The sequence below is a fragment of the Anas acuta genome, chromosome 5 (assembly GCF_963932015.1).
Source record: "Anas acuta chromosome 5, bAnaAcu1.1, whole genome shotgun sequence".
NCBI lineage: Eukaryota > Metazoa > Chordata > Aves > Anseriformes > Anatidae > Anas > Anas acuta.
Genome location: NC_088983.1, coordinates 43,549,148 through 43,559,565, shown reverse-complemented (window position 1 = coordinate 43,559,565; position 10,418 = coordinate 43,549,148). Strand labels below are relative to the sequence as shown.

The following is a 10,418-nucleotide window of genomic DNA, read 5'->3' as shown; positions in this document are numbered from 1 at the left end:
CACAGCGCCAGCAGCCGGAGCGGCGGCACCACCTCGGCGGCGGTGGCGGCGGCGCTGGGCCCGGCTCCCCCCTCGCCCTGCGCGCCTCTCTCGCCGCCTTTTCCTGTCTGCATCCTCCCCGGCCCCCCGCCCCCCACCCCCCGCCATTTTCGCCCAGGAGCGGCAGGGCGGCGGGGACTTCCCTGAAACTTCGCGGGGGAACTCGAGCGGCGCCTCCGGGGCGGCCGCTAAAGTTTTCGCCGCGGCGCCCGCCTCTCTGCCCTCCTTCCCCGGGCTCCTCCAGCTCCATCTCCGGCTCCGGCTCCTCCGGCGGGCAGTTCCCGATGAGCGCCCCTCCGCTGCTCCGGCCGCCCAGCCCGCTGCCGCCGCCGGGGGCTGCTGCTGCCGGCGGCGGTGGCGTCGCCTTCCACCTCCAGATCGGGCTGAGCCGGGAGCCGGTGCTGCTGCTGCAGGACTCCTCGGGCGACTTCAGCCTCGCCCACGTCCGGGAAATGGCTTGCTCCATCGTCGACCAGAAGGTAAGGAGAGAGCCCCGAGGGGAGCCCCCGCCCGCCATCCCCCGGGCGCCGCTGGTGGCTGCGAACTTTCCTCTGCCGGCGGGGCTGGGCTCGGCTCCGGGGCACTCGCGGCAACTTCTCGGCGTCTCCTCCTCCTCCTCCTCCGCCGCCGCCGCCTGCCCGGCTCCTTGCCCGGCCCCCGCTCTGCCCCCGCGGCCCCCGGTGCCGGGCGGGATGCTCGGCGCCCGTGTCGGTGGCGCCGCTTGTCGCCGCGCTCAGGGCTGCGGCTCACAACAGCCCCCCGCCGGGGGCAGCGGGGGGGCACAAACCTGTCAGCCGCGAGGGCGCCTTGCGCCTTGTCCCAGCCTCCGCTGGAAGAGGAAACTTTCCACTCAAATTAAAAATAAATAAATAAATAAAAAACAGAGAGAAAGAAAGAGAAAACAACAACCCAACCCCAACAAGGAAAAACCAGCCTAGCGTCCAGAGCGGGAGCACCCCGCGCGCCTCTCCCCGCTCCGGGCGGGGGCAGCAGCGGGACGGGGCCGGGGTCTCCGGCAGAGGCCGGCGCCGCGGGGAGCCCGGTGCTGGCAGGTGGCCGCCGCGCCGCAGGAGGCCGGGGCGCGCCACACTGCGGCGGGGTCGCTGCGGGGGAGGCGGGGAGCGGAGGCAGGCAGGGAGGCAGGCACTTGGTGCTGCTTCTCTGGGCCGGGGGCTGGCATCTGCCCCGAGCCTCCGCTGGCCTCGGGCGTTCCCCGCTTCTCTGTGTTAACAGGCGCGATGCGCGTTGAAGTTTTACTCTCCTCGTGCGAGGGACCGAAGGAAGTGTTACAAAAGAAAACAAAACCAAAAAAACCCCGACCAACCGAAAGCTAGATATCCTGGATAGTTACAATGGAAAAAGTGTGTTGTGTTTTTTTTTTTTTTGTTTGTTTGTTTGTTTTGTTCCTCCTCTTTCTTTTCACTACTGTAAAATAAATCCAAACAGGATATTTTATTTTTTTAAAGTTTCAGGTTTGTTCATAGAGAGCCCGTCCCCTGAACTTCACTAAAAAGTCAATTTTCCCTATTTTGAAGAGCAACTTATTACATATATTCAAAAAAAGTACACAATACACATCTTAACTTCTAAATTTTATATCTCAGTTGCTGGTTGAGGTGGTTGGTTACCTGCTCTGCTAAATTAAATTCTGAAGAAAGTCATACTTTTTTTTTTTTTTTTTTAACACCACCATGTTTGCTTTTAGAGCTAGGCCAGAACTTGTTGCTTGGTCGTATACGTCAGGCACAACTTAAATACTGTTAATATTTTGCCATTCGCTTGTTACTATGCTAGCAATAATGAAGACATATCAAGATTGTTGCATGCATTGTTTATGTATTTGTGCTTGAGTGGTTTATTCATTTCATGGACTTACAGTAGGCTTGAGTCTAATCTTTCATGCTTCCTAACAATTTCCTAATTTCCTAACAATGTAGTATTGTCTAAAGAAAACTAAATGCGTTGGCTTTTCCTCCAAGAGTCAGGCTTATCTGAGTAAGTACTGACATTAACGTGTTCGACATTTTTATTTGTGTACTGACAATAAAAAAGAGAAAATCATTTAGCTGTTTTTCTATGGAACACACCTGAACGAGGAACTTTCTTCTAGGCACAGTTTCTTAGAGCTCAAATTACTGCTTTTGAAAGGCTGGTGAGAAGAAAGTGACTCAAAGAAAGGGAAAATTGGAAGAGAGGGCCTTCTTAAAAAGAAAAACACTTCTAGATACCACGTATTTTTTATGAGGTAACTCTTTCTGTGTGTTAGAGATTCGTGATTTTTTTTTCCTTTCCTTGAACTTATTTGAAGCACTGCTTGCTCGTGATCTTATGGGAAAGATTGATTTGCTTATCACAGTTAAGCAGGAGACAATACCGTTAATAGTGTGAGATCTCAGTGAAATCTCACACTATTTCCAAGTTTCCTTGGGTCTGTAAAGTAGGTAGGTGGTGCCTGGCAGGTACCTCTTTTGTCCCAAAGTCACTGTTTAGTCTGGACTGTTTAAGCGGTGTATCAAGATGAGAAGAAGTGACTTTGTTTTTTCTCTTTAGCTTTCCTGTTAGACTGCTAATATCAGCTCTGTCTCTGTGGTTATACTGTTAAACATTCAAGCAGTCCTTTTGCATGCAACTTTATTTATAGGATTGTGCCAGCTTCCCTTCAGTATCAGTGTCAGATGATCTGTTTATAGAGAGCCTCTCCCATGGTAATGTGGGTATACCTGAGTGAAGATATTTATGACCCTTACTCTGCACAGATTTATCAGCTAAGTGAACTTAGTGCTTAGTGTGCAGAATTTATATGAAATTGACCTAAGCTTCTCAGAGCGTGCATAGTGGAGCATACGTAAGCTTGAGTGGGGTGTGAATTTGTAGGGTGTGTGTGCTTATATGGGTTGATGTATGCATGTGTATGTAAATATGTAGGAAACCACCATACGTAGATACATCTATATGGTGGTTTTATATATAAATAATATATACTGTACATGTGTGCACAAATATAAGTTTTGCTATGTATAATGTATGTTTATATTTTGAAATAAACATTTTTTTTTTGCATACATTTACACTAGTGGACTTGAAACAGCATCTGGAGTACAAAGGTTCAGCTTGCTACTTTTGGTAGAGAATATAATTATATTTATTATCTAATACATAGTATGAAAAATGGAACGAACAAAGAGTCTGTTTTTCTTCTGTTATCCATGAGCCACATTCCTTCAGGATGAAATTGTACCTATCATCCTGAGATAGTTATATAGAAATTTTCATAGAAATTCTAAAGATGAAATGGTATGTGCTAGTTTCAGGCATAAATCCAAACACATTGAAATTTGTTTAAAGAAAGCCAAATTACATTTTGTTCCTTTGAGTCTGTGTTTGTTTGTCTTTCTTAGAATCAGTGATGTGAAAACCTTGAGACTTGTTCATGTGGGGTTACTTGTTCTTCGGCTGAGAGGGAATTTTTAACATTTAAAAATGTGGCTAACAAGAAACGAGAATAAAATGAAAAATGTGTGTCAGTGTTCGACTTCTAGGCTGACTCCCCCACAGGATCAGTAGGAGAATATTGTAAAATACAATCTTTGTTTTCTGAAGATAAATAGTTTGAATTATTGCCCTTCTTGGGTTAACTGCACACAATAGAACCACTTATCCAGGGCAAAGCACACGATGTAGGAGCACAGCATATTTGTAGTTGTCCAGAATGGTCATGTTATCAAAGACTTTTTTTTATTTAAAGTTATTAGCAAAAGAGAAAAGAACTTGCATAAAATTTCCTACACTATTAATACAAAGTGTAAAGTTTGTATTTTCTGTTTGCTGAAATTCTTTGTCACCTTCAGTGACTCACATGCAATGTGTTGGGTTACTGTAGTGGCATTGCCAAGTTCTGAAAACTTTGATTTCTTAAGTAAATATGTGCTACAAAGTTGTTTGGCATGGAAATACTTGTTTTATAAAATATCCCCTAGACCAGATATTGGCCAGGCCTTCAGCATATGAAGTCAGAGAAATTGCCAAAAATAGCAAATGTTTCTTTTTTCTTTTTTTCTTTTTTTTTTTTTTTGAGATCTGCATGGTCTGTGGGTTGCTACCTTATAAGCTTTAGAAACTTGAGGCAGTTTGAATATGGACACAGCTAGGCCGGTATAAGTATTCTTCTGTTTTTTTGTGTGTGTTTTCTCTTAAAACAAACACAGAGAAAACAATTTGATCTGAAATGGAAACAAAATTTGATCATTGGCTGTGCATGTTTCAGACTGTTTATAAAAGTACTGTTGTACATGGTTCCCTGGTTTGGTTAGTTCTGAAACTTCACAACAAATAAAAACAGTAATAGTAACAAGTAGGCCATTTCAGGAATGGGGAAGGACAAAAAGAAAAATAAAAGGATGGTTCAAGTGGTATACAGCAAATGGAATACTGTACCCAGATTCATCATCACATAAGGTATTCAGTGTTTAAAGTAAGAGGATAGTCAGAAGTCAAGCGAAGAGCTTTTATATTGTCCTATGAAGAACTGAAATCAAACATTTACGTTTGGGAACAGGTACATATATGTTTGTGCTCCTGGTTGACCTTGATAAAGGAAATCCAACTTATTCTGAAATAAATAAAACAGGAAAACAAATGTAAGCTTAGGTGTATTTTTTTTTTTTGTCCCCACCCGGCCAGAATCTCTAAACCTGTGGTCTTAGTGAAGAAAAGAGCTTTTCTGAAGATTGTTTTGAAAATATTCTTAACCTTTTCTGCAAGGGTTTCAAGCAGCCATGAAAAAACATATGGATTTTGTTTATATGGATGAAGGTTTTTGTTGTTGTTTTTCCCCCCAAGTTTACAAACTCTCTTGAAATAAACAAGGGCCTGATAGTAATAAAATCATTCCCTTTGGAGCAGGTCAGGGACTCACAGTAAATAGTATCTTAGAAAGAGAGAAAGATTTTTCCCTTCAGGATAAACAGAGGAACTGTGAAAGGTTTTTTCCCACTCTGACCAGAACTCGTATGCTGTTGATTCAACACACACATGTAGACATTTCGTGTATTCACTACATGTTTGGCTGTAGTCACATCATTCGTATGTCTGGGGACAGTTAGTACAGATGTATGTTTATCTGTTAAAGCTACATTCTCTAGGAGTTTTTGCCTGATGTACACTGATAACAAAATGTTCAACTTCTTGTGATTTCTCTAAACTGAATGCTTCTTTCTGACTGCAAAGAAACAAAGTTGTTAATTTCATTTCAGGAATGTGAGGTGCCTTGTCATTATGTATGTAAACATATTTCAAAGTGAAAGTACTTTTCTAATCTCACCCTTATAAACTCAAGTGAGACTTTTGATGTTTGCTGCTCTATCTTCTATTGACTTTACATTTATTATTCTCCACCCTGGAAACTGTAAGTCAGTGTACGCAATGTTAGTTTGTAGATTCATTAAAATTACATTTGGAGAATGTGTGAGAAAATGCCAGGAAAAGGATAACTGACGAAAGGGAATCAGTCTGAATTTGTTTAAAGAAACTTTTTTTTTTTTTTTTAAAAAAAAAAAAAAAAAAAAGAAATGCTAACTTTATCTAACATGTCAGGGATTTGGATGAGGAAAGTTGGTCTAATGCCACTGAGTTATCTAGACCATTTGAGAAATTCCTTGCCAAAGATTAAAGGCTATCAAATGAATTCTCATAGAATAAGAAATAAGATGGAGCTTTGGACAGAACACTGGCTTGTAACCAAAGCAGTTGACATTTTCATTTTTAAAGGAATTAAAGGAGTTCTATGTTGCTGTTGTGGTAGTCCTAATGATGCTTCCTCCAGGAAACACATAATTTCCATAATGATTTTAAAAAATATTAAGATGAGTAAGCAGATGAGATGCTTCTCATTGCTGATGAGATGAAGCTCAATTGCCAGAGAAAGAACAGAATTTATTCATGAAGTTGCAGCATTTTCTAGACAGAGGTGCATACGCTGTATGATGTGCTCAGTGAACGTGAAGTACCGGAGGTCGGTTGGTCGGTCTGATACCGGGCTTACTGGGCACAAGCCACATGGATTACCTGTGAATGCCTACTACATCCTGAAGATGCAGAGGAGTTACTGCTTATATGCAGGTTATCTGTGCTGTGCAGTATGTATGGTGCATCAGTATGTGCCAAGTCCATGTGCAGACTTTGTCCATGGGTATTTTTCCATGATATCTGGAAATGCCTCATAAACATCCAAAACTAGTTGTTCTTGTCAAGTTTTTTTTTTTTTCCACTGTTGGGAGAAATCTGGCAGTATGGTTACCACGTGTATTACACAGTGGTTACCTGCAAGGAAGCGAGCAGACTTCTTGAAATCTGCATATTATTACTTTTAGTTTCTTAATATTTTCCTATATATGAATCTATTTTGATTAAAAACTTTTGCCAATTTACATTAGCTTTATTATTATTACTATTATGATTAATTATTATTATTATTAATAATAATAATAATTTAGTGATAGGAATTATTTTAAGGACATCCATGGAATTTTTAAGATAGGGCTATGTGTAATTAAAAAATATAGCTGATAAGACAGTATTAAGTACAGTGAGACCAAGACTTTAATAATCTATTTCAAGCAACGCGTGACAAGTACATGCCTTATTTGTAGCTTTTCTAATTACTTTTGTACATGTTGTAGGTCATCATTAACTTCTTGACTTTAGTGTCTGCTGGACATCTGGCAGGTTTATGTTGACATTATGTAACGTAGCTAGAGTTACACAGGTGCAATTAAGTATATAAATTAAATCTCATCCCAAGTATTTATCCAAAGCCTGGGTGAATTCATTTTAGCTACCCTGTGCAGACATCTCTTCTAAATGCTCTGCACCTGTTGGAAAACATCTTGTTTCTGCCTTTTTGATTAATCCTCCTCCTACAGCGGTCTGGCTGTATTGTCTGGCATCTTCAGTGGGGTCAGTGCAGGTGTTTGACTTGTATTTGGCTCTTGCTGCTTGGAGGAGAGCTGCTCTTTCAATCTGTCTTTTGGAGCTCCGATGTGCTTCTTGCATGATACCAGTTTGTCTGTTTTGGGATGGAACTGACGTCTGCCTTAGGGTGTGTTCCAGTACAGTACCTGTTTCATTTTCAGCATCAGACTTGAATGTCTTCTACACAGGCTTGATAGTAGCTTTTCCAGCAGAACCTCTGCAGAGTTTAGCTATCCTGTCTTGTTAGCTCTAAAAGTATTTGAGCTACATGAGAATAAAAACCATGCTCCTCTGAGATGCCTTTTACATCATCTTTGGCAGTGATTTGGCTTTCTGTGCCTGATATGCTCAGTGTGCTGCACAGTGTTGTGTGAGGAGGCTTTTGATGCACTGCCTTGCTCTGCTTGGCTGGCGGGGCCCTCACCAGGCTGAGCATGGATATCCTGCATGAATGTTGCAGTGCTCTGCCCGGACCTTGCCTTCATTTGCATCCTTCTGGCTTTTGGAGTCCCTGTGAATGTCCAGGATATTGGAAACCAAAACAGGTTTCTTTCAAAGGCTTTCACCCTTCTTTTTTCTAGTAAAGGACTTTTAGTACCACTGTATGATCTCTTGCTTTTTTAGGACTTTTCTTTCCTTTTAAATATTTCTATTCATGCAACAGTCTGAAATAATGACAAATTTCATGTCACTCAAAAAATAATGTGTAGGATTAAAATAACTTGTACACATCTGTTTTTAAATTTTGTTAAGAACAAAACCTTGAAGCGTGCGCTTCAAGTCAACTATTTCACAAGGCACATTTTTTCTTTTAAATCCTCTAGTTTTATCTGCTGGAAAACCATGCAAAAATTTAGAAACGTAGCATAGTGTATTATGTTATAATCCAGAAATGAATCTGAACATATTACAGGGATATATGTATACTCATGAAAGTAGACATACATTTCAGTGTATAACATTGTTTTTTACTTTCTCTTCCTCCGTGATTTTGTGGCTTCCTTTAGATTGTTCCTTGTAATTCCGTTTTCTTCTTCAACTGGGGAAAACTTAGTCAAGATGTAAACTTTCACTTCTTGCACCATGGTATAGTGTATTGTCATAGTGTCTCCTTGTAGAGACAGTCAGCTGTCTGCACCTATGCCACAGTCAGAATGAGCTCAGAAAATGCAATGACATTAAAGCTAGAACATCGCATATTAATTTGATCAGTGCTGTTTTTTTTCTTAAAGGAGGAAACCTGAATGTACTGCATCTAATCTGGATCTTGGCTGCTTCCTCAGAGGAGTAAAGAGGCTTTTAGAGGCTTTCATTAGCGGTTGGCGTAAAACCTTGGTCTTTCCACTGTAATTTTAAGCATGAGGTACGTGAATTGAAGGTGCAAGCCATGACCACAGTTGCCAGTTATAAGCCTTTATCTTCTATGCTTCAAAAGAACCATGTCTGAACATGTTCTGTGCAGTCTGAAAGCATGTTCTATTTTTTCCAAGATTTTTTTTTTTTTTAAAAAAAAAGGTCAACCTTGAGAATACTTTTTTCTTGAGCGTTAGAAATAGCGTTTGTTAGCATCTTGTCAGTCGCAAAAGCTGTGACAAGGAGCAACATTCTGGCTAAGAGGCAATTTCTCTAAAATACATGTATCCTTAAAAACAGCAACTACAGTGGTTATATTGCTTTATCTTTTTTCCTACCACCTAAGAAATCCTGTTATGTTAGTCATTTCTGTTTGTATGTGTGTAGACCATACTGGAAAAAGCGTGCAATAATCTGAGGCTCCAAAAAGTATGTAACCTATGTCCTTATGCAATTTATGAATGGTAGGCTAGAATCTATATTCAAACTGAAACAGTCCTGAAAACCCTGTAGAATCTATGGGCCACAGAGGGTTGTTTATATGATCTAAACTTCTTAAATAGTGGTGTTGATCCATGGGATGACAGTGTGTGGGATGAAGGGAACTCAACTGATAAGGAGGACAGTATGGTTTATTGACACAGTTTCCAGTCTGGGAAAATCAAACAATTTGGAAAACAAATATTTGTCTCTATACCTAGAAACAATGTCTAGTCTGTCTTTAACCCATGTTTATGATCTGATCATGCATTTTGTTTTCATGCCGTCTGAATCTTACCCACAGAATGACACAGTTTCAGACCTATCAACTAATGCCAGTGTTTAACTGACCATCTAATGTAAACCTCCACCTCCTTCCTTCCATTTGTTTTATGTTATTTGGCAACTATCACAGTATCTCAGGGGTTCTGAGTGGTGAAGTAGTTCTTGGAGGGAACTGCATAAGCACTTCAAGGAGAGTTACACAGGTGATAAAACCTGTGAAAGAGTGGAGGACTAGAGCAGGTACCCAGAAAGAATGTGGAAACATTATCCTTCTTTTTTGGACTTTGGTAAACAAAACCTTGCGTTGGAGATAGTCCTGCTGTAAGTGGGAAGTCAGATGAGGTGGCTCCTGAAGGTTGCAATGTTTCTGTGGTTTTGAGAGTATACAGCTCACCACAATCAATAATTAAACGAATATTCAAATTAAAGTGGCAGCATTCCCCCGGCACAGCTGAAGACACAGATAAAGTTTATTAAGGAGCTGTTCCAGCTTATATGTGGTTTAATAAGGCTGATTTCTTTTTTTTTTTTTTTTTTTTCTTTTCTTGCTTTGTGCTGTATCTGTGGTCTATTGTTTGATTGGAATATTCAAAAACTAAAAACATAAATTCTGATAGTAGTGTGCTTATAAGACAGTAACAGGTAATAAGGATTTTTGAGAATATAGCTATTAAGGAGGTACATTAAGGCAGTCACCGTGCTGTTTTGTATCACCTAGTGTATTTAAAAAGGGAAGCATAGGGCAAAATGGGAAGTTGAGGCTGATAGTTAAATATACATACAAAAGACAAGGTAGAAAGCAGCTGGAAAATATTTCTAACAGTGCTTTTCAATCTTTAAGCTTGTGTGTGTACACTTGTTGTATTGATACCTCATAGATGCTAAGTAGCTTTATTAGATTAGTATATTAGAGCCTTATTATATGCTGTATTGTTATTACACAGGATACAGTCCCTGCCATCTGTGCTTTGCAGTCAAGGTGCACTAGACAGCTGATTAAAATGCCACATCTTAGACCACGTGGAATGATATCTCAACATTAAAAGCCGCAGCTTATCAGCAGTATCTTTGAAGACAGCCCTGGGATAAATTAATCTTAGGCTGTCAGCAAAAGCACAGAAGTTCCTCATGGAAAACTGTGATTAGCAGCAATGGTTGGTAAAATGTCAGCCTTTTCAAAATGAAATAAAGACCTCAAATCTTACGGGTTAGAAACAACAACAAAACCTGACAGTATTATGTAGGGGAGGGTCCTGCTTGGGTTATCTGTCCTCGTGGAGTGGTGAAGGTTG

The 10,418-nt window shown here is 40.8% G+C and overlaps 1 protein-coding gene and 1 long non-coding RNA gene across 3 annotated transcripts in view; one reads left to right on the top strand and one right to left on the bottom strand.

The window, feature by feature from the left end:
- The window catches only part of LOC137857648 (uncharacterized), a 695,515-nt gene that overhangs the window by 205,081 nt on the left and 480,016 nt on the right, over positions 1–10,418 (bottom strand). The gene's annotated exons all lie outside the window — the stretch shown is intronic.
- The window catches only part of PRKD1 (protein kinase D1), a 124,309-nt gene continuing 114,029 nt past the window's right edge, over positions 139–10,418 (top strand). For both annotated transcript variants that reach the window (XM_068684392.1, XM_068684390.1), the window contains exon 1: positions 139–518. In XM_068684392.1, the coding sequence (XP_068540493.1) occupies positions 324–518 (195 nt within the window). In that variant the 5' untranslated portion in view covers positions 139–323. The remainder of the gene's footprint in view (positions 519–10,418) is intronic.